The sequence below is a fragment of the Leptodactylus fuscus genome, unplaced genomic scaffold (genome assembly GCF_031893055.1).
Source record: "Leptodactylus fuscus isolate aLepFus1 unplaced genomic scaffold, aLepFus1.hap2 HAP2_SCAFFOLD_406, whole genome shotgun sequence".
NCBI classification, from domain to species: domain Eukaryota; kingdom Metazoa; phylum Chordata; class Amphibia; order Anura; family Leptodactylidae; genus Leptodactylus; species Leptodactylus fuscus.
Window position 1 is genome coordinate 49866 of NW_027440430.1, and position 24217 is coordinate 74082.

The following is a 24217-nucleotide window of genomic DNA, read 5'->3' on the forward strand; positions in this document are numbered from 1 at the left end:
TGATACTGTATACTGAGCTGTGTATCTAATCCTATCCTGTGTGATACTGTATACTGAGCTGTGTACCTAATCCTATCCTGTGTGATACTGTCTACTGAGCTGTGTATCTAATCCTATCCTGTGTGATACTGTATACTGAGCCGTGTATCTAATCCTATCCTGTGTGATACTGTATACTGAGCTGCTGTATCTAATCCTATCCTGTGTGATACTGTCTGCTGAGCTGTGTATCTAATCCTATCCTGTGTGATACTGTATACTGAGCTGTGTATCTAATCCTATCCTGTGTGATACTGTATACTGAGCTGCTGTATCTAATCCTATCCTGTGTGATACTGTATACTGAGCTGTGTATCTAATCCTATCCTGTGTGATACTGTATACTGAGCTGTGTATCTAATCCTATCCTGTGTGATACTGTATACTGAGCTGCTGTATCTAATCCTATCCTGTGTGATACTGTATACTGAGCTGTGTATCTAATCCTATCCTGTGTGATACTGTATACTGAGCTGCTGTATCTAATCCTATCCTGTGCGATACTGTATACTGAGCTGTGTATCTAATCCTATCCTGTGTGATACTGTATACTGAGCTGTGTATCTAATCCTATCCTGTGTGATACTGTATACTGAGCTGTGTATCTAATCCTATCCTGTGTGATACTGTATACTGAGCTGTGTATCTAATCCTATCCTGTGTGATACTGTATACTGAGCTGTGTATCTAATCCTATCCTGTGTGATACTGTATACTGAGCTGTGTATCTAATCCTATCCTGTGTGATACTGTATACTGAGCTGTGTATCTAATCCTATCCTGTGTGATACTGTATACTGAGCTGTGTATCTAATCCTATCCTGTGTGATACTGTATACTGAGCTGTGTATCTAATCCTATCCTGTGTGATACTGACTGCTGAGCTGTGTATCTAATCCTATCCTGTGTGATACTGTATACTGAGCTGCTGTATCTAATCCTATCCTGTGTGATACTGTCTGCTGAGCTGTGTATCTAATCCTATCCTGTGTGATACTGTATACTGAGCTGTGTATCTAATCCTATCCTGTGTGATACTGTATACTGAGCTGTGTATCTAATCCTATCCTGTGTGATACTGTATACTGAGCTGTGTATCTACTCCTATCCTGTGTGATACTGTATACTGAGCTGTGTATCTAATCCTATCCTGTGTGATACTGTATACTGAGCTGTGTATCTAATCCTATCCTGTGTGATACTGACTGCTGAGCTGTGTATCTAATCCTATCCTGTGTGATACTGTATACTGAGCTGCTGTATCTAATCCTATCCTGTGTGATACTGTCTGCTGAGCTGCTGTATCTAATCCTATCCTGTGTGATACTGTATACTGAGCTGTGTATCTAATCCTATCCTGTGCGATACTGTATACTGAGCTGTGTATTTAATCCTATCCTGTGTGATACTGTATACTGAGCTGTGTATCTAATCCTATCCTGTGTGATACTGTATACTGAGCTGCTGTATCTAATCCTATCCTGTGTGATACTGTCTGCTGAGCTGTGTATCTAATCCTATCCTGTGTGATACTGTATACTGAGCTGTGTATCTAATCCTATCCTGTGTGATACTGTATACTGAGCTGCTGTATCTAATCCTATCCTGTGTGATACTGTATACTGAGCTGTGTATCTAATCCTATCCTGTGTGATACTGTATACTGAGCTGTGTATCTAATCCTATCCTGTGTGATACTGTATACTGAGCTGTGTATCTAATCCTATCCTGTGTGATACTGTCTGCTGAGCTGTGTATCTAATCCTATCCTGTGTGATACTGTATACTGAGCTGTGTATCTAATCCTATCCTGTGTGATACTGTATACTGAGCTGTGTATCTAATCCTATCCTGTGTGATACTGTATACTGAGCTGTGTATCTAATCCTATCCTGTGTGATACTGTATACTGAGCTGTGTATCTAATCCTATCCTGTGTGATACTGTATACTGAGCTGTGTACCTAATCCTATCCTGTGTGATACTGTCTACTGAGCTGTGTATCTAATCCTATCCTGTGTGATACTGTATACTGAGCTGCGTATCTAATCCTATCCTGTGTGATACTGTATACTGAGCTGCGTATCTAATCCTATCCTGTGTGATACTGTATACTGAGCTGTGTATCTAATCCTATCCTGTGTGATACTGTATACTGAGCTGTGTATCTAATCCTATCCTGTGTGATACTGTCTGCTGAGCTGTGTATCTAATCCTATCATGTGTGATACTGTATACTGAGCTGTGTATCTAATCCTATCCTGTGTGATACTGTAAACTGAGCTGTGTATCTAATCCTATCCTGTGTGATACTGTATACTGAGCTGTGTATCTAATCCTCTCCTGTGTGATACTGTATACTGAGCTGTTTATCTAATCCTATCCTGTGTGATACTGTCTACTGAGCTGTGTATCTAATCCTATCCTGTGTGATACTGTATACTGAGCTGTGTATCTAATCCTATCCTATGTGATACTGTATACTGAGCTGTGTATCTAATCCTATCCTGTGTGATACTGACTGCTGAGCTGTGTATCTAATCCTATCCTGTGTGATACTGTATACTGAGCCGTGTATCTAATCCTATCCTGTGTGATACTGTATACTGAGCTGCTGTATCTAATCCTATCCTGTGTGATACTGTCTGCTGAGCTGTGTATCTAATCCTATCCTGTGTGATACTGTATACTGAGCTGTGTATCTAATCCTATCCTGTGTTATACTGTATACTGAGCTGCTGTATCTAATCCTATCCTGTGTGATACTGTATACTGAGCTGTGTATCTAATCCTATCCTGTGTGATACTGTATACTGAGCTGTGTATCTAATCCTATCCTGTGTGATACTGTATACTGAGCTGCTGTATCTAATCCTATCCTGTGTGATACTGTATACTGAGCTGTGTATCTAATCCTATCCTGTGTGATACTGTATACTGAGCTGCTGTATCTAATCCTATCCTGTGTGATACTGTATACTGAGCTGTGTATCTAATCCTATCCTGTGCGATACTGTATACTGAGCTGTGTATTTAATCCTATCCTGTGTGATACTGTATACTGAGCTGTGTATCTAATCCTATCCTGTGTGATACTGTATACTGAGCTGTGTATCTAATCCTATCCTGTGTGATACTGTATACTGAGCTGTGTATCTACTCCTATCCTGTGTAATACTGTATACTGAGCTGTGTATCTAATCCTATCCTGTGTGATACTGTATACTGAGCTGTGTATCTAATCCTATCCTGTGTGATACTGACTGCTGAGCTGTGTATCTAATCCTATCCTGTGTGATACTGTATACTGAGCTGCTGTATCTAATCCTATCCTGTGTGATACTGTCTGCTGAGCTGTGTATCTAATCCTATCCTGTGTGATACTGTATACTGAGCTGTGTATCTAATCCTATCCTGTGTGATACTGTATACTGAGCTGCTGTATCTAATCCTATCCTGTGTGATACTGTATACTGAGCTGCTGTATCTAATCCTATCCTGTGTGATACTGTCTGCTGAGCTGTGTATCTAATCCTATCCTGTGTGATACTGTATACTGAGCTGTGTATCTAATCCTATCCTGTGTGATACTGTATACTGAGCTGTGTATCTAATCCTATCCTGTGTGATACTGTATACTGAGCTGTGTATCTAATCCTATCCTGTGTGATACTGTATACTGAGCTGTGTATCTAATCCTATCCTGTGTGATACTGTATACTGAGCTGCTGTATCTAATCCTATCCTGTGTGATACTGTATACTGAGCTGTGTATCTAATCCTATCCTGTGTGATACTGTATACTGAGCTGTGTATCTAATCCTATCCTGTGTGATACTGTATACTGAGCTGTGTATCTAATCCTATCCTGTGTGATACTGTATACTGAGCTGTGTATCTAATCCTATCCTGTGTGATACTGTATACTGAGCTGTGTATCTAATCCTATCCTGTGTGATACTGTATACTGAGCTGTGTACCTAATCCTATCCTGTGTGATACTGTCTACTGAGCTGTGTATCTAATCCTATCCTGTGTGATACTGTATACTGAGCTGTGTATCTAATCCTATCCTGTGTGATACTGTATACTGAGCTGTGTATCTAATCCTATCCTGTGTGATACTGTATACTGAGCTGCGTATCTAATCCTATCCTGTGTGATACTGTATACTGAGCTGCGTATCTAATCCTATCCTGTGTGATACTGTATACTGAGCTGCGTATCTAATCCTATCCTGTGTGATACTGTATACTGAGCTGTGTATCTAATCCTATCCTGTGTGATACTGTCTGCTGAGCTGTGTATCTAATCCTATCATGTGTGATACTGTATACTGAGCTGTGTATCTAATCCTATCCTGTGTGATACTGTAAACTGAGCTGTGTATCTAATCCTATCCTGTGTGATACTGTATACTGAGCTGTGTATCTAATCCTCTCCTGTGTGATACTGTATACTGAGCTGTGTATCTAATCCTATCCTGTGTGATACTGACTGCTGAGCTGTGTATCTAATCCTATCCTGTGTGATACTGTATACTGAGCTGCTGTATCTAATCCTATCCTGTGTGATACTGTCTGCTGAGCTGTGTATCTAATCCTATCCTGTGTGATACTGTATACTGAGCTGTGTATCTAATCCTATCCTGTGTGATACTGTATACTGAGCTGTGTATCTAATCCTATCCTGTGTGATACTGTATACTGAGCTGTGTATCTACTCCTATCCTGTGTAATACTGTATACTGAGCTGTGTATCTAATCCTATCCTGTGTGATACTGTATACTGAGCTGTGTATCTAATCCTATCCTGTGTGATACTGACTGCTGAGCTGTGTATCTAATCCTATCCTGTGTGATACTGTATACTGAGCTGCTGTATCTAATCCTATCCTGTGTGATACTGTCTGCTGAGCTGTGTATCTAATCCTATCCTGTGTGATACTGTATACTGAGCTGTGTATCTAATCCTATCCTGTGTGATACTGTATACTGAGCTGCTGTATCTAATCCTATCCTGTGTGATACTGTATACTGAGCTGCTGTATCTAATCCTATCCTGTGTGATACTGTCTGCTGAGCTGTGTATCTAATCCTATCCTGTGTGATACTGTATACTGAGCTGTGTATCTAATCCTATCCTGTGTGATACTGTATACTGAGCTGTGTATCTATTCCTATCCTGTGTGATACTGTATACTGAGCTGTGTATCTAATCCTATCCTGTGTGATACTGTATACTGAGCTGTGTATCTAATCCTATCCTGTGTGATACTGTATACTGAGCTGCTGTATCTAATCCTATCCTGTGTGATACTGTCTGCTGAGCTGTGTATCTAATCCTATCCTGTGTGATACTGTATACTGAGCTGTGTATCTAATCCTATCCTGTGTGATACTGTATACTGAGCTGTGTATCTAATCCTATCCTGTGTGATACTGTATACTGAGCTGTGTATCTAATCCTATCCTGTGTGATACTGTATACTGAGCTGTGTATCTAATCCTATCCTGTGTGATACTGTATACTGAGCTGCTGTATCTAATCCTATCCTGTGTGATACTGTATACTGAGCTGTGTATCTAATCCTATCCTGTGTGATACTGTATACTGAGCTGTGTATCTAATCCTATCCTGTGTGATACTGTATACTGAGCTGTGTATCTAATCCTATCCTGTGTGATACTGTATACTGAGCTGTGTATCTAATCCTATCCTGTGTGATACTGTATACTGAGCTGTGTATCTAATCCTATCCTGTGTGATACTGTATACTGAGCTGTGTACCTAATCCTATCCTGTGTGATACTGTCTACTGAGCTGTGTATCTAATCCTATCCTGTGTGATACTGTATACTGAGCTGTGTATCTAATCCTATCCTGTGTGATACTGTATACTGAGCTGTGTATCTAATCCTATCCTGTGTGATACTGTATACTGAGCTGCGTATCTAATCCTATCCTGTGTGATACTGTCTGCTGAGCTGTGTATCTAATCCTATCCTGTGTGATACTGTATACTGAGCTGTGTATCTAATCCTATCCTGTGCGATACTGTATACTGAGCTGCGTATCTAATCCTATCCTGTGTGATACTGTATACTGAGCTGCGTATCTAATCCTATCCTGTGTGATACTGTATACTGAGCTGTGTATCTAATCCTATCCTGTGTGATACTGTCTGCTGAGCTGTGTATCTAATCCTATCATGTGTGATACTGTATACTGAGCTGTGTATCTAATCCTATCCTGTGTGATACTGTAAACTGAGCTGTGTATCTAATCCTATCCTGTGTGATACTGTATACTGAGCTGTGTATCTAATCCTCTCCTGTGTGATACTGTATACTGAGCTGTGTATCTAATCCTATCCTGTGTGATACTGTCTACTGAGCTGTGTATCTAATCCTATCCTGTGTGATACTGTAAACTGAGCTGTGTATCTAATCCTATCCTGTGTGATACTGTATACTGAGCTGTGTATCTAATCCTATCCTGTGTGATACTGTATACTGAGCTGTGTATCTAATCCTATCCTGTGTGATACTGTATACTGAGCTGTGTATCTAATCCTATCCTGTGTGATACTGTATACTGAGCTGCTGTATCTAATCCTATCCTGTGTGATACTGTATACTGAGCTGTGTATCTAATCCTATCCTGTGTGATACTGACTGCTGAGCTGTGTATCTAATCCTATCCTGTGTGATACTGTATACTGAGCTGCTGTATCTAATCCTATCCTGTGTGATACTGTCTGCTGAGCTGTGTATCTAATCCTATCCTGTGTGATACTGTATACTGAGCTGTGTATCTAATCCTATCCTGTGTGATACTGTATACTGAGCTGCTGTATCTAATCCTATCCTGTGTGATACTGTATACTGAGCTGCTGTATCTAATCCTATCCTGTGTGATACTGTCTGCTGAGCTGTGTATCTAATCCTATCCTGTGTGATACTGTATACTGAGCTGTGTATCTAATCCTATCCTGTGTGATACTGTATACTGAGCTGTGTATCTATTCCTATCCTGTGTGATACTGTATACTGAGCTGTGTATCTAATCCTATCCTGTGTGATACTGTATACTGAGCTGTGTATCTAATCCTATCCTGTGTGATACTGTATACTGAGCTGCTGTATCTAATCCTATCCTGTGTGATACTGTCTGCTGAGCTGTGTATCTAATCCTATCCTGTGTGATACTGTATACTGAGCTGTGTATCTAATCCTATCCTGTGTGATACTGTATACTGAGCTGTGTATCTAATCCTATCCTGTGTGATACTGTATACTGAGCTGTGTATCTAATCCTATCCTGTGTGATACTGTATACTGAGCTGTGTATCTAATCCTATCCTGTGTGATACTGTATACTGAGCTGCTGTATCTAATCCTATCCTGTGTGATACTGTATACTGAGCTGTGTATCTAATCCTATCCTGTGTGATACTGTATACTGAGCTGTGTATCTAATCCTATCCTGTGTGATACTGTATACTGAGCTGTGTATCTAATCCTATCCTGTGTGATACTGTATACTGAGCTGTGTATCTAATCCTATCCTGTGTGATACTGTATACTGAGCTGTGTATCTAATCCTATCCTGTGTGATACTGTATACTGAGCTGTGTACCTAATCCTATCCTGTGTGATACTGTCTACTGAGCTGTGTATCTAATCCTATCCTGTGTGATACTGTATACTGAGCTGTGTATCTAATCCTATCCTGTGTGATACTGTATACTGAGCTGTGTATCTAATCCTATCCTGTGTGATACTGTATACTGAGCTGCGTATCTAATCCTATCCTGTGTGATACTGTCTGCTGAGCTGTGTATCTAATCCTATCCTGTGTGATACTGTATACTGAGCTGTGTATCTAATCCTATCCTGTGCGATACTGTATACTGAGCTGCGTATCTAATCCTATCCTGTGTGATACTGTATACTGAGCTGCGTATCTAATCCTATCCTGTGTGATACTGTATACTGAGCTGTGTATCTAATCCTATCCTGTGTGATACTGTCTGCTGAGCTGTGTATCTAATCCTATCATGTGTGATACTGTATACTGAGCTGTGTATCTAATCCTATCCTGTGTGATACTGTAAACTGAGCTGTGTATCTAATCCTATCCTGTGTGATACTGTATACTGAGCTGTGTATCTAATCCTCTCCTGTGTGATACTGTATACTGAGCTGTGTATCTAATCCTATCCTGTGTGATACTGTCTACTGAGCTGTGTATCTAATCCTATCCTGTGTGATACTGTATACTGAGCTGTGTATCTAATCCTATCCTGTGTGATACTGTATACTGAGCTGTGTATCTAATCCTATCCTGTGTGATACTGTATACTGAGCCGTGTATCTAATCCTATCCTGTGTGATACTGTATACTGAGCTGTGTATCTAATCCTATCCTGTGTGATACTGTATACTGAGCTGTGTATCTAATCCTATCCTGTGTGATACTGTATACTGTGCTGTGTATCTAATCCTATCCTGTGTGATACTGTCTACTGAGCTGTGTATCTAATCCTCTCCTGTGTGATACTGTCTACTGAGCTGTGTATCTAATCCTATCCTGTGTGATACTGTATACTGAGCTGTGTATCTAATCCTATCCTGTGTGATACTGTATACTGAGCTGTGTATCTAATCCTATCCTGTGTGATACTGTATACTGAGCCGTGTATCTAATCCTATCCTGTGTGATACTGTATACTGAGCTGTGTATCTAATCCTACCCTGTGTGATACTGTATACTGACCTGTGTATCTAATCCTATCCTGTGTGATACTGTATACTGAGCTGTGTATCTAATCCTATGTGTGATACTGTGTGCTGTATCTAAGCCTCTACGCTCTCCATCCTTTCAGTATCAGGCATGCAGTGAGCGCCCTCTAGTGGTGGCTCGCTCAGTGCAGAGGGTTCGGAGCTTTTGATCACATCCGCGTTTCTCTTACTTTCTCCAGGGTCTGGACAAACTGTTCTACAGGGATGGAGCCGCTCAGGAGGGGTTTGCAGAGTTGGGTTTCGGGGGTCTCCTCCATTGCTCGCTTCCTTTTCTTGCTGGATTGGACAGGCGGTGCGGGCTTAGGGGGCGGCTGTGGAGAGAAGCAGAAACGTCCGGCCGTACAGGTCAATGTCCTGGGGGTGAAGCTGGAGAAATAAAATAGGAGCACAACCCCCATCCTCTGCTCTGATGATCCCCATTATCCAAGGAAGCGGCCGGGGTGGAGGTCTCTATTTGCTACACAGTCCCTACCCTTGCAACCGTGCCCGACACAGTCTTTCTCCCTTCGCAACCGTGCCCGACGCAGTCCTTCTCCCCTTGCAACCGTGCCCGACACAGTCCTTGTCCCCTTGCAACCGTGCCCGACAGAGTCCTTCTCCCTTTGCAACCGTGCTCAACACAGTCTTCCTCCCCTTGCAACTGTACTAGACACAGTTCCTTCCTTCACAACCGTGCCCGACGCAGTCCTTCTCCCCTTGCAACCGTGCCCGACACAGTCCTTCTCCCCTTGCAACCGTGCTCAAAACAGTCCTTCTCCCTTTGCAACCATGCCCGACGCAGTCCTTCTCCCTTTGCAACCGTACCCGACACAGTCCTTCTCCCTTTGCAACCGTGCTCAAAACAGTCCTTCTCCCTTCGCAACCTTGCCCGACATAGTCCTTCTCCCCTTGCAACCGTGCTCAAAACAGTCCTTCTCCCTTTGCAACTGTGCCCGACAGTCCTTCTCCCCTTGCAACCATGCCCGACACAGTCCTTGTCCCCTTGCAACCGTGCCCGACACAGTCCTTCTCCCTTTGCAACTGTACTAGACACAGTTCCTCCCTTCATAACTTTGCCCAACACAGTCCCTTCCTTTGCACAGTCCCTCATCTTGCAACCACGCCGGACACAGTCCCTTCTTTTGCAACCGTGCCCAACACAGTCCCTTCTCCTCACGACTGTGCCCTCTGCCACCTCAGAATGACTGATTTTTGCTGAGCCTCTCACCTGCAGGACATGTTTGTTGTCTTTAGTATACAGTACGGCAGATACAGTCGCCAGGGACACCCCGGGTTTAATCTCTGCCGGCACCAAGGACTCCGCCAACTAAACAGGGAAGAATGAAGAAAGTTATTCCTCAGTCCCTGTGGTAGAGTCGGTGCTCCCCTCCTCCGCTACCCATCATGCATCTCACCTCAGGCATGATTTCTATCTTCTCATAGCGCCTCTTAAAGGGCAGGGTCAGCACCTCCGCCCGGCGATAGGACATAGGGGGCGGCAGACAGTCAATCATCAGGTCGGAGCGGTGGGACTGGGATGCCGGCGGCTGGGTGTATTGTTCAGGGCACACAACGTGTAGAGGCTGCAGGAAGTAAAGTGACTAGAGTCAGGACCCCGATGGTAACATTACGCGTATAAATGAGCTGATAACTTGTTACAATGTGTCAGTGCACGTGAAATGTATCTGGATAGAACTGTGAGCGCCCAGATATTGTGATAGGAATCATCCAAGTGCCCTGCCAGGACCTTCCACCTTGCATTTCCAAGCACTTCATGGTATACAAGAGGCATAGCGTAGTCTCTGCTTATCCCCCTCTCTTTCATGACTTACTGCCCCCTATAGGAAGCAGCAGGAACAGATAACGGTTTCTTGCACTGACAGTAGGAGAGTCCAGGGAATATGCCGATACCCTGACAAAGGCTTGTAGGTTGAGGAGTAGACTAGGCCAAAAGCCTCACCTGGACTTCCTTGAGAAGCTTTGACACCTGGATGAAGTTGAGCCGCGTGTCGATGGGACAGTAGACACATTTCATGGCCAGTGGCTGGTATGGGGCCAGGGCGTCCAGGTATGAGAAGTCCGGCTCTGAGGAGAGACAAGAGCAGAAACGTCACACGCCTCAAGGACTAATGGCGGCTCAGGAGTATGGCAGGCACCTAGGATCGGGCGCCGATTCAGACGGATCCTACCTGTGAAGATGATGGTGTTCAGGCTGGACTTCCCCCACAGCTCCATGAAATGAACCACATCTCCGAAACGCAGGGTGGGGTGACCCGTGAACACCACGCACGGCTGCTTGAAGTCGTTGCTGAAGTCGCCGTGGATGCTGGGATAGTGCTTCAGCTTATTGGTTTGGATCAACTGAGGGGGGGAAGGTTTAGAGGAGGCGTCATAAGGACTCCACGTAACCTACTACTGCCATGCTAGGACCCTACAAGTCTCAGCACCATTACATAGTCTTACCTCGGCGTGAGGGAATGGAGGTTCTGGGAGATAGACCTTCGTCTGCTTGTTGTGGCAGAGCCTGGGGGCAGAAAAAGAGAGAAAAATCAGATTACTGCTATCTGCCGCCATCTTGTGGCTGATGAGGTGTACTGCAATCTTCTAGAATAGCAGTAGGAACAAGGCCGTGTAAGTTCATATAATATATAATAGGTTATTATCAGAGTATCCAGCCCACAGGAACAACAGAGGAACAGGCCACTGGCAAATTGTGTGTGTCATTCCCTTTAAGGCCGATATTTAGACCCCGAGCGATGATCTTGGGGACCAATGAGAAGCTAAATAAAACAATAATGAACCCCTCGAGGATGTAGATATCGTTGATAGTAACAGGATGAGATTAGTAGGTGATAATAGGAAGGAACATTCCTGTATCTAATCCCTCCTAGGGTTACGGTACATGGGGACAAGTGACTGTAATAGGATGGCGGTAGTAGGAGAGGTGATAATATCCGACCCACTGGGGTTACTATAGGCTTTATATAGGGACAAGTGACAGTAATAGGATGGCGGTAGTAGGAGAGGTGATAACATCTGACCCTGTGGGGTGACAGGAACAGGATGATAATAAGATGGAAGGTTCCTATATCTGACCCCCTGGGGTTACTGGAGAAGTAAAGATGACAGCAAGAAGCCTTGAGTGTGTAAGATGGAGCCAAGTGCAAGCTAAGGAGAGCGCTGCTCACATCAATATTGTATGACCATGAGCCAAGTGCTTGTACCACCTGCCGAACTTTGGGATGACGGTAAGAGACCTATCCTTCCTCCGGCTGTCCCTTACAACTTGAATCCGTCTCCTGTCAGTGGATCTCGCTCCCCTATAGCAGTTATCAGTCACTCACCCGCTCCTTGCTCTCCTCTGGGCACCGCCATACTAGGTCCTGCTACCATCTAATGTCACGGCATTATGTAGACAGTACATACAACGTCCTGAATGGCGCCCGAAGCTGAAGAAGGCCCAGCCATAAAGGTACCCCTGATGTACATGCTCGTGCAGGAAGGGGTTAATATCATGGACGCCGCTGGACATTCTCGGACAACGTACCACTCGGCGAAGATCTGGGAGAACTCCAGGGAGCTGTTGGCCACAGGAGAGATGAAGTAGAAGGGGACGTTGGAGAGTCCGGCAGAGTCGATGTACTGGTATAGGCACTCCAAGAGGTCGTAGATGACACCGGACGGGTAACACGGCACCAGCACGTTACCGCCATTACGGATCGTCATCGCTGTGCAGAGGCAGAATAGACGGTGATATGTAAGATAGAAACTTCTATACATTCTGATCATGACAGCGGCGTGAGCAGGACTAGGGTTATAGGTCATCATTCCCCAAATGGGATGTGACATTGTACCAATTGCCCACATTCACCTACACCATGTAGACGGTGATAATAGCTGGTGTCAGGGTGGCAGTGTAAAGCATGGAGGAGTGACCCAAACAATAACTCACCCAGATTGCTGCAGAACTCGCCCACCATCCCGTCTGGATTGGCAGTGGGGATCTGGGTGAGGCCGGTGAGGATGAGGACGTCGCTGTTCTTCAGAGAGGTCTGGTCCATCGGCTAAAATTAAGGAAAAACCACAAAAATTACAGCAAAGGTGCATGAAGATATAAAAAAAGGACCGTTATACCTTGTGGGGACTGGTAAAGGGGGCGCTCTACCATGTCAGGACCAGTAAAGGGGTCCAGTATCTTTGCTAGCTTCGCCCCTGCCCTTGGCTTTGGGACCCCCGACCTCTGAGGACTTACCTGCGGGTGGGTAGTTAGAAGCGAAGAGCCAGACACGTACGAGACCTTTTCATAATGGGACTGAATGATCCAATTGGAGCTGCCGAGGGCATAGCCGGAGCTGAGCGGGGTCACCTGCACGGCCCCAAAGAGTTCCTGCGAAATAATGGGGGTGTATTACACTGTATGACCACCAGAGGGAGACATTACACCACAGTTTAAGGGCTCTGCACTATAGTAAGATCCCAATAAGGGGGTGCAGGCCCTCAATCCTTACAGGTCTGGGGTACGAAACCTCCTCCCGCTTTCGTAGAATGGATTTTTTATATATATTCTGCGCATTTTGATTTTCTTGGTAAAGTCGCCAAGAATGAAAAAGTGAATGAAGTGCAGCTCTGAAGCACAAACTGCTGCTCTAGCAAGTAAAGTAAAGTTGAAGTGACCCCCCCCTCCACCTCCCGTTATACTCACGATTTTCTGCGAATACCCCACAAGCTGTATCTTGCTGAGCGCAGCGTTCACCTCCTGCATCGTGTAGCATTTTCGCCACGTGAACACCTCAACGGCGTCCTTCATGGGGACCGGCAGCTGCCTGCAGACGACAGGTGGAAGAATGGGACTGGGAAAGGCACCACAGAAAGATGTGCTACACTCTATTGTCCTCTGTTATCAGCCAGGCTGAGAGTCCTGCCCCTGTATGACGTGAATGCATTCACTGACAGCAAGCAGAGGTCCTGGCATTGACTAGAAACCTGCCCTGCTCATAGGGATTACATACATTTTGGCTGATCCTACGCGTATAGGGGTAGCCCATGGTAGACTACAGGGGGGGGTTGTGCTCGATATGCTCAATAAACAATAGTGTTCTCCACTGATACATTGTAACAAACTGCAGCTGTGTTAACAGTTTACGGCCCGAAACACACATGGTGTTAAAAGGTTAAGCTTTATATATTAACCCTTACAGGCCGCGTCTCTTCTCCCATCCCCCCGTACCTCTGATTATCCTTGTGCTTCCACATGGTGGCGGACTGCGCCTTCGGAACCCGCTCTATAAAATTCACCAGCTCCTCCATCAGTAACCTAAGACGACAGACACAAGGTGGGGAAATCGGGCGGAAAAGAAAAAAAAAAGTCAATTTTTTTTTTAAAAAAAGTGGACTATCCCTTTAAGAATGCGGCTGCTGGGGCGATCACTTCACTTACTGTGTGGCGGCCACTGCAGGGCAAATGTAGTATTACATCATGACTGTACAAAAATGGCTCCAGTCAGGGGGGCTCTCTGTTCTGGATCATAGAGGGGGGTCCTAAGGATTGGACCCCCCCTCCATAATATGAAACAACCCCGTACGTTTCGTAATGTTCGGCATTGATTTGGAAACTGTTACAATTTTAAACTTTGTTACATTGTATTCAAACCCAAAAGAAAATTCTAATTTGTCCAAAATTGCAAAGTATTCATTTAATTACCGTATTTTTCGGACTATAAGACGCACTGGACTATAAGACGCACAGGTTTTAGAGGAGGAAAATAGGGAAAAAAAATTTGGAAGCAAAAAATGGTAAAATATTAATATATGGGAGTTGTAGTTTTGCAACAGCTGCAAGGCCACATTGACAGGTGAGGTACCTGCAGCTGTACGGGGATGAATAGAGTGGGGTTTTTTTTGCGGGGCCAGATGTACTTTTTAGTTTACCATTTTGGGGAATATCTATTGCTTAGATCACCTTGTATTGAAAAAAAACCTGGTGGTTTATGATATATGATTTTCTACTTATATATATATATATATATATATATATATTCTAGGGACAGGAGGTGATTTAGAACTTTTATTTCATATTTTTAAAGCTTTTTTTTTTTTTTTTACTATTTTATTCCCCCCCGGGGGCTTGAACCTGCGGTCGCTTGATTGCAAGTCCCATAGACGGCAATACAACTGTATTGCTGTCTACGGGACATTCTGTGTATTAGTATTACGGCTGGTCATAGACCCAGCCGCAATACTAATATACAGCCGTGACAGGCCTGGGAGCCTCATTAGGCTCCCGGCTCTCACCCGAACAGGTCGGCTCCTGCGATATCGCCGCGCAGGAGCCGGCCTGCAACGTCACAGGTACGGGGCCGGTGGGGACCGGCCCCGGGGGAGAAGGGGCCACCGATACTGACCCGGCATCCGCTGTACTAGAGAGGCGGATGCCGGGGAGGGATAGACACCATTACAGGTGCCGGGGCCTGAGACATCGCTGCGCTCCTCTGCCCTGCATGAAGCCAGCGGCGGGGGGACGGAGGAGCGGAATAACATCGCCCCTGCCGCTGCTGGCTTCATGCAGGGTAGAGGAGCGCAGCGATGTCTCAGGCCCCAGCGTCTATCCCTTGCCGGCATCCGCCTCTCTATTACAGCGGATGCCAGGCGCCACATTCAGACTATAAGACGCACCCTTCTTTTCCCCCCAAATTTGGGGGAAAAAAAGTGCGTCTTATAGTCCGAAAAATACAGTACCTGGTCCCAGGAACGCAGATGATGGATCTGGGGGTCCGGGTCATGTGATCCAAGGAAGAATTAACCCCCAGGACCACTCCGACCCCCTCCTCACAGGTAAGTTACTTGTGCTATAGGTGGTGGGGAAGGGGGGACAAATTCTGCATCAGATCACATGACCCAGAGATCATGACATCGGCGGAATCCCCGGTACGGTGACACTCCTCCTGCACCCTCACCTTGTTTTAGGAGCACCCGCCCGTATACTCAGCGCCTGGGCAGTCATGACCCAATTAGGCACCCACATCGCAAGTGAACCTGCCCAAACAGGGACCACATATGCCCAAGGTCGCGGCCACTTCCGGAACGTTCCCATATTTTCAGGTTCTGACGGGTGTATCACTTTAAGAGCTGTACCCCTAACCCTGTAGGACGTCCCGTCGCGGGGCCGGCTGTATGTTTACCTGCCGATCTGTACAGTGGGCTCGGTGGCGTAGACGGTGCCAGTAAATCCGGTGTGTTCGGTGATGTACGGCAGCGCCATCATACAGTGATAGTTAGAGATTAGGATCACATCTACAGTAGACAGATCTATGAGCTGCGTCTGAAAGCAAAGAGCAGAATATTAAAGACGTCTGCAGGGCCCGGCCTCTCCCTGCCAGCCGCGCCACCCCACCCAGACGGGCACGAGAGGACGAGGATGATACAGATCCCACCACACACATCCAGCCTGCTGCCTCCTGCAAGGTCGCCATAGTGTACCTGCCGCAATGTATAATATACCGGATATACCCCCTATAATATATACTGTAAGAGTACAGGGCATATATATATACTGTATATACTGAATGCCCTTCTGATGATAGACCAGGGCTGGCACGGATGTGGCACATAACGGTCAGCCGTCACTGGTCGCCAGCATGCAAAAGCAATGTCAATTTAAAGGGGAAGTTCAGTTTTAGGCCAATCAGGGGTTAACCCTTGTGTAATAAATCCAGTCACATTCTTCTGCACTCGGTATCTGGATGTGTCATCGCTCTCAGGATCTCAGCTAGCAGTCAGTGAATGGAAACCTCATTCACGTGCTGAGACTGATACAGTATGCGGGGGCGTTACAATGTATCAGCTCTCGTTAGCAATGAGGCAAACAGAAGTGTTATCAGAAAGTCATCAAATATTACACCCCAATATCACTGACTGTGCCCCTAATCTAGTCACGTGACACCTATACAAACCCCTAATCTAGTCACGCGACACATGTATGAACCCCTAATCTAGTCACGTGACACATGTACAAACCCCTAATCTAGTCACGTGATACATGTACGAACCCCTAATCTAGTCACATGACACATGTGCGAACCCCTAATCTAGTCACGTGACAACTGTACGAACCCCTAATCTAGTCACGTGACAACTGTACGAACCCCTAATCTAGTCACATGACACTTGCACAAACCCCTAATCTAGTGGCGTGACACATGTATGAATCACTAATGTAGACAAGTGACATGTATGAACCCCTAATCTAGTCACATGACACATGTAGGAAGCCCTAATCTGGTCACATGACACATGTACGAACCCCTAATCTAGTCACGTGACACCTGTACGAACCCCTAATCTAGTGGCTTGACACATGTACGAATCACTAATCTAGACACATGACACCTGTACAAACCCCTAATCTAGTCACATTACATGTATGAACCCTAATCTAGACACGTGACACCTGCATGAACTCCTAATTTAGTCACGTGACATATATATGAACCCTAATCTAGTCACATGACACATGTATGAACCCCTAATCTAGTCACGTGATAGACACCTATATACCCCCTATATACACGCGTAGACGAGGCTGATGACAGACTTACCTCCGGCAGACAGAATTCCGGCACGGAGTCTACAAACACACGTCCTGAGCACTCCTTCAGCTCCTGTACAGACACAATACACATGACAGGCCGCACTCCTATATACCAGGTATATCAGCACGATAGGGGAATTACAGGCTCAGGGGTCTGCAGCAGCACAGAGCATTTCAGAGGTCAGCGCTTCAAGGCGGGAAGAACTGATGTGCACGATAAAGCATATAAGAGATCAGGGACAAAACAGGCTCTACAGCAGCACAGAGGATTTCAGGAGAGGACTTGGCTGCTCTCATAGGGAGGTACAAGCTGAGAGTTATATAGTGGAGAAAGCAAGGCCTCCAGCAGCACAGAGGATTTCAGGAGAGGACTTTCCTTTTTCTCATAGGAGGTTACAGACAGAGTTATATAGTGGAAGGAGCGGGGCATGCCCAGCAGCACAGAGGATTTCAGGAGATTGATATTTTACCTTCTCAAACTGGCTATTTCCATCCTTGGAGACCCAGCCGGGCAGTTTGGAGAGGCGAGTGCTGCAGAATAAAGAATAACATGACACACATGCATCAGCTCTTACACTCCAGTCCCTGCTAAAGCTGCACTGTCAGGAGACATAACAGCGTAGGCATAACTCCTCCCCCTTCTGGATGCAGCTTTGGCTGTGACTAGAGTCTAGAAGAGATTTTTAACCCAAGACTGGATCCTAAAATGGAGCATTTGCATCTTTACTGATCCGAATATGCAGATTTAGCCGGGACACGTCGTATAATGCGGCGCTTTCCTTTACGGTAACCTTTCCATTGCAGGGTTAAAGGGTTAATTGGCGCACTAATCTGATATTAAATCCTTCACCTGTGATAATGGCTGGTGTCTGGGACTGTCTCTCTCGGGCAGACGGAGGTGATGGATGAGCGGCTCACACCTTCATGTCTCACCGCTTAGCGGCTTTTACTGACAGGAAGAGTCTGATTGACGATCACAGTGACAGCTTCTTAAAGGGACGGCGACACGGTGCCAGGAGGACTGCAAGAACGTCCCTTTAATCCGGCATGAATGGAAGCTGATAAGGGACACATCAAGCAGCTATGTGGGTAGCAACCCAGCTTTCCTAGACTACCAATATTTGTTGTCAGCCATCTGCTTAGCCAGACGTCCCATTCAGGACTCCAGTAAAGCTGTGTGATAACCTAGAGCAACCATATTGATTGACACCCAGCTTTTCCAGATTCCTGAAAATGAAACCGGTCTAGTAAAGCAAAGGCAGCCATACTGATGTCACAGACACCCTCATATAACATCTGCTATTAGAGCGAAGAGTTGGGAGACGGATGACATAAGATTTGCCATTCGGGACTCTAGGAAAGTTGTGTGGTAGCCCTTGTGTGAGCTATAATGGGAGTTGCCACCCAGCTTTTCCAGTCAGCTGAAGATCAAATCTGACATTGCCATTCAGGAAAGCTGCAATGACATCTATATTGATGGCCACTCAGCTTTCCCACACATCTGGATAGTAAACCTGTCTTTACATCACTACCTAGGTTTGTCATTCAGGACCCAAGGAAAGTTGTGTGATTGCACCTGCAGCCATATTGTTTGTCACCCAGCTTTCCCAGACTCCTGAACATGAATTCTGATTAGTAAAGCTAGAATACATCTGATTAGTCAGACTTGCTATGTAGGAATCTAGGAAAGCTGAGTGATAGTGAGAGCAATAATGGCGGCCATATTGGTATATATGCCCCTTCTCTTCTCTTACCCCTGCAGTCCTCCCTTCATCCTTATATTTGCCCCTCCTCTTACCCCTGCCGTCCTCCCTTCATCCTTATATTTGTCCCTTCTCTTACCCCTGCAGTTCTCCCTTCATCCTTATATTTGCCCCTTCTCTTACCCTCTGCCGTTCCTCCCTTCATCCTTATATTTGCCCCTTCTCTTACCCCTGCAGTTCTCCCTTCATCCTTATATTTGCCCCTTCTCTTACCCTCTGCCGTTCCTCCCTTCATCCTTATATTTGCCCCTTCTCTTCTCTTACCCCTGCTGTTCTCCCTTCATCCTTATATTTGCCCTTTCCCTTCTCTTACCCCTGCCGTTCCTCCCTTCATCCTTATATTTGCCCCTTTTCTTACCCCTGCCGTTCCTCCCTTCATCCTTATATTTGCCCCTTCTCTTACCCCTGCCGTTATCCCTTCATCCTTATATTTGCCCCTTCTCTTACCCCTGCCGTTCTCCCTTCATCCTTATATTTGCCTCTTCTCTTACCCTCTGCCGTTCCTCCCTTCATCCTTATATTTGTCCCTTCTCTTACCCCTGCCGTTCTCCCTTCATCCTTATATTTGCCCCTTCTCTTCTCTTACCCCTGCCGTTCCTCCCTTCATCCTTATATTTGCCCCTTCTCTTACCCCTGCTGTTCTCCCTTCATCCTTATATTTGCCCCTTCTCTTACCCCTGCCGTTCTCTCTTCATCCTTATATTTGCCCCTTCTCTTACCCCCTGCCGTTCTCCCTTCATCCTTATATTTGCCCCTTCTCTTCTCTTACCCTCTGCCGTTCTCCCTTCATCCTTATATTTGCCCCTTCTCTTCTCTTACCCCTGCCGTTCTCCCTTCATCCTTATATTTGCCCCTTCTCTTACCCCTGCCGTTCTCCCTTCATCCTTATATTTGCCCCTTCTCTTACCCCTGCCGTTCTCCCTTCATCCTTATATTTGCCCCTTCTCTTACCCCTTTAGTTCCCGGCTATGACTTGTGTTGTATATTGCAGAAGTCTGGATGTGATATCGAGTTCACGACTGTTATTGTGATGGATTCTATAGATCTTGTATCCTGGTGTCACCCAACTTTCCCAGGCTCCTGAATATATATATATATATATATATATATATATATATATATATGTATATATAGTTAGGCCGTAAACTTGATATTGTCACTCAGCTTTCCCAGACTCCTCATCTGCAAAGCAAAAAATACATCTCACCAGGCAAATGTGCCATTCAGGATACAAGGAAAGCTGTGTTATAGAGGATATAATAGGGAGCAGGAGTTTGGGAAAAGCTGAGTGTCAATGGATAGGACAGCTGTTATAGCTCCCACACAGACTCTCACTGAACTTTCCTGGAGTCCTGAATGGTTAATCTGTTTAGTGACCTGATCTGCCATTGAGGACTGCAGGAAAGTGCTGTTATAGTTCCTATAGTTCACCCAGCTTTCCCAGATACATCAAACCTCGTCAGACTTGGTATGCAGGAATCTAGGAAAGCTGTGTGTTAGCGAGATCAATAACGGCTGCAATGTTGGTTACCAATGTAAAACCTGACCCGCCAGACTTGGTTTTTACCCAGGAAAGCTGTGTGATAGTAGACGCGTCTGTCACCCAGCTTTCCCACAAGCAGATATAAGCTAAAGCCATGACGTACCTGTGCACCAGGGGCAGGGGCAGGAAGCTGAGGGCCGAGGTCATGTCCAGGCCGCAGTCCAGCATGATGGTGGTGGACTTGAACTTGAGGATGTTGCATGGCAGCGTGGGATGTCCTGACAGGCAGTACTGGAAGAGAGAGGGGGTCCCCGGGGGGACGTCAGTCTGGAGTAACACAGGCATCAAATATTAACGGCTGGAGAGATGAAAGGACGTGTCTGGCGGGCGATGCCGTCTGCGCCCATCAGCTCTGCATTCACCACCGCCACTCAACGGGGTGTCAACTTAAAGGGGAAGACCACCGCACGGCCTAGAAGGGGTTAACCAGGACAACAGAACCTATAGACAAGTCTCTTCTGATCCTGGGAAAGCTGGGTGATGACTAATATGGCCAGCGTTACAACCCCTACGGGTCGCAACACCCAGCTTTCCTACAGAACCTGAAATGACGGCCATAGTGGTCACCGCCCAGCCTGAACTTGAGCATACCGACGGGCCGTATTCACACGGTGCAGTTAGATGGCGATTTTCAAGAGATTTTTCTTAATTGTGGCAAAAAAGATTCAAAATGGCGGCAATGTGGCGTGAATACGATACGTGTGACACGTGGCGGGTTTATTTTCGTACTGCTTAGTGCCATGGTACATAAGTAAGCAACGCCATATGCAGCTGTGGTGGAACTACAAGTCCCAGCAAGGTGCCTGAGCCTGGTATATAGCAATGTGTAGGTAGGGGAGCAGTGGTAGATAGTAAGGGCGCCCCCCATCGGCTCCATGCTGTATACAGCATACAATATGACACATAGACACATAACACGAGCTCCTCACCAGCTTCATTGTGGAGATCCCTTCCTGGCCGCGCACTGCCTGCCGGGATGTGTAGTTCTCCGCTCCGCAGTGACGTCACGATGACGTACGCCTTACGTACCAGACACGCTTTTTTTTTTTTCTCTCTCTCCTCTCAGGCTTCTCTCTATGCTGTCTTCTCCAAGTCTATCACAAGGGGGCGGGGTTGTTATGTCTGCCTCGCTCGGAATTCTGGGAGGTGTAGTCCTCTCCATGCGCTCCCCTTCAAGCTCCCCGGGGAGAAGCCAGCGGTGTCGGGAACTACAACTCCCAGAGTCCCGCCGCGGCCGTTCGGCTGAGGAGCTGCGCGGTGCTGAGTGTCAACATGGCGGTTGGGAGACAGACAAAGACGAGTCAGGCTGGGATGTGAGCGGCGGGGGAGACGCTGGGGGCGAGCTGGGCACGGAGGGCGGGCGTCGTCATCGTCACCATCTCGCCGGGAGTGAGTACGGCCTGCCGCCCCGCTGGGAGCCGAGCCCGGTGACTAGACAGGTGAGCTGCCCGCCGTCCGCACACAAGTTCCGCTCACACAGGAGGACGGCGCCCGGGACATGGGGCTGCGGGGAGAGGCGCCGAGACTGAGCGCTATACGGTATTGGCGGGTGTGCGGGACGTAGCCTATAGATACAGGACGTATTACAGCACTGCTACCTATACACAGGACATATTATACATATGCTATATATACTGCTGTATATACACATGACATATTACACGTATGCTATATATACTGCTACCTATACACATGACATATTACACATATGCTATATATACTGCTGCTACCTATACATATGACATATTACACATATGCTATATAAACTGCTGCTGTATATACACATGGCATATTACACATGCTATATATCACTGCTGCTGCATATACGCATATCACTGATCACTGTCTGTAGGTTACATGTATACACACATACTATATGTGACCTATTACTGATGTATCCCTGACATATTACATATCCTACACTATAGCACTGCTATATATATCCTTATATACCAGCTCACTATATACATCACATATCTGTATACCCATTATATATGACTGTAACTGCTGTCTTTATAGATATTATGTACCTGCTGTATCTACCTGGCATGTTATAGATCACTGCATATATGTAAACAATGTATATATATATATATATCAGTGCTATTTATATGTTATCACTGCTGTGTGTATATGGCATAGAACGTATCATAGTATATATGTATATACATCCTATATATGTACGTGTCATTGTATTATCACTGCTATATGTATACATGGCATATTATATACATTATATACAAACAGGGGACGTATGACTGTTATATCACTGCTGTGTATCCATTATATATACAGTATATGACTAGTATTACTGTATATAGATTATTACAGGACTATTATGTCACCGCTGTGTATCCATTATATATATGACTATATTATTACAGGACTATTATATCAGTGCGGTGTATCCATTATATATATATATATATATATATATATATATATATATATATATATATATATAATATATATATATATATATATATATATATATGACTATAGTATTACTGTATATAGATCATTACAATACTATATCACCGCTGTGTATCCATTATATATATGACTATATTATTACATATAGATTATTACATGACTGTTATATCAGTGTGGTGTATGTGACGTGTTCTATATCATCGCTGTGTATCAGGTGTCAGTATTATACAGCTGCTATGTAAGTGTATATCACTGGTCTATGGAATATATAATGAGCTCAGTAGGTTTGGTATAGTTGGGCTGTTATTGCTGCATGTATTGTATATACTAGCTTTTATATACTATGTGTGTATATGTTTGATCTGTACTCCAGGGATTGTGAGATGTCACTGACTGTCAGACCGGTAGTATGTACATAGAAATCTGTGTAATATCTAGATATAACATGTTATATATCTCTCTCTATACGACTGTGGAGTGTGTGATAGCAGAGTTATAGTACTGGGTGATATATATGATAGTTATCAGTCTCGTTACTGTAATCCTATCGCTGCTCATGTGTTGGATACTTCTTATATCTGTCCTATCTATCTATCTATCTATCTATCTATCTATCTATCTATCTATCTATCTATCTCCTATCTATCTCCTATTTATCCCATATCTATCTATCTGTCTATCTGTCTATCTATCTATCTATCTATCTATCTATCTATCTATCTATCGATCTATCTATCTGCTATCTATCCATCTATCTCCTATCTGTTACATATCTATCACATATCTATCTATCTATTACATATCTATCCATCCATGCACCCCTTTATATTACAATCTGCTCCATAGTGTTTGACTGTAATTCTAAGCTTCCCCATGTAGTCTATAGACAGTGACCCCAATTTGAAGGGAGACATAGCGTGTTGTATATGGGCACTGCCGGCGTTATTATATATATAATATTAGTGTATACTTGTCGGCTGGGGCAGTGATGGACTCTACCCTCTATTCTGTATGTTCACAGTCACAGATGTAGCAGAGCTGAGCTTGTCATTAGACGCTACTGATC

The 24217-nt window shown here is 45.1% G+C and overlaps 1 protein-coding gene across 1 annotated transcript in view; it reads right to left on the reverse strand.

The window, feature by feature from the left end:
* Positions 1-21705, reverse strand: part of INTS9 (integrator complex subunit 9) — a 25001-nt gene extending 3296 nt beyond the window's left edge. The window contains exons 1-16 of the mRNA XM_075261799.1: positions 21648-21705; positions 20822-20949; positions 17883-17943; positions 17420-17482; positions 16004-16143; positions 14053-14139; positions 13528-13648; positions 13078-13212; positions 12778-12889; positions 12373-12553; positions 11289-11349; positions 11015-11186; positions 10786-10910; positions 10241-10408; positions 10054-10152; positions 9017-9157 (exon numbers count right to left, since the gene is read on the reverse strand). Of these exons, the coding sequence (XP_075117900.1) occupies positions 9017-9157; positions 10054-10152; positions 10241-10408; positions 10786-10910; positions 11015-11186; positions 11289-11349; positions 12373-12553; positions 12778-12889; positions 13078-13212; positions 13528-13648; positions 14053-14139; positions 16004-16143; positions 17420-17482; positions 17883-17943; positions 20822-20949; positions 21648-21656 (1803 nt within the window). The 5' untranslated portion in view covers positions 21657-21705. The remainder of the gene's footprint in view (positions 1-9016; positions 9158-10053; positions 10153-10240; positions 10409-10785; positions 10911-11014; positions 11187-11288; positions 11350-12372; positions 12554-12777; positions 12890-13077; positions 13213-13527; positions 13649-14052; positions 14140-16003; positions 16144-17419; positions 17483-17882; positions 17944-20821; positions 20950-21647) is intronic.
* Between the last annotated feature and the right edge of the window lie 2512 nt (positions 21706-24217).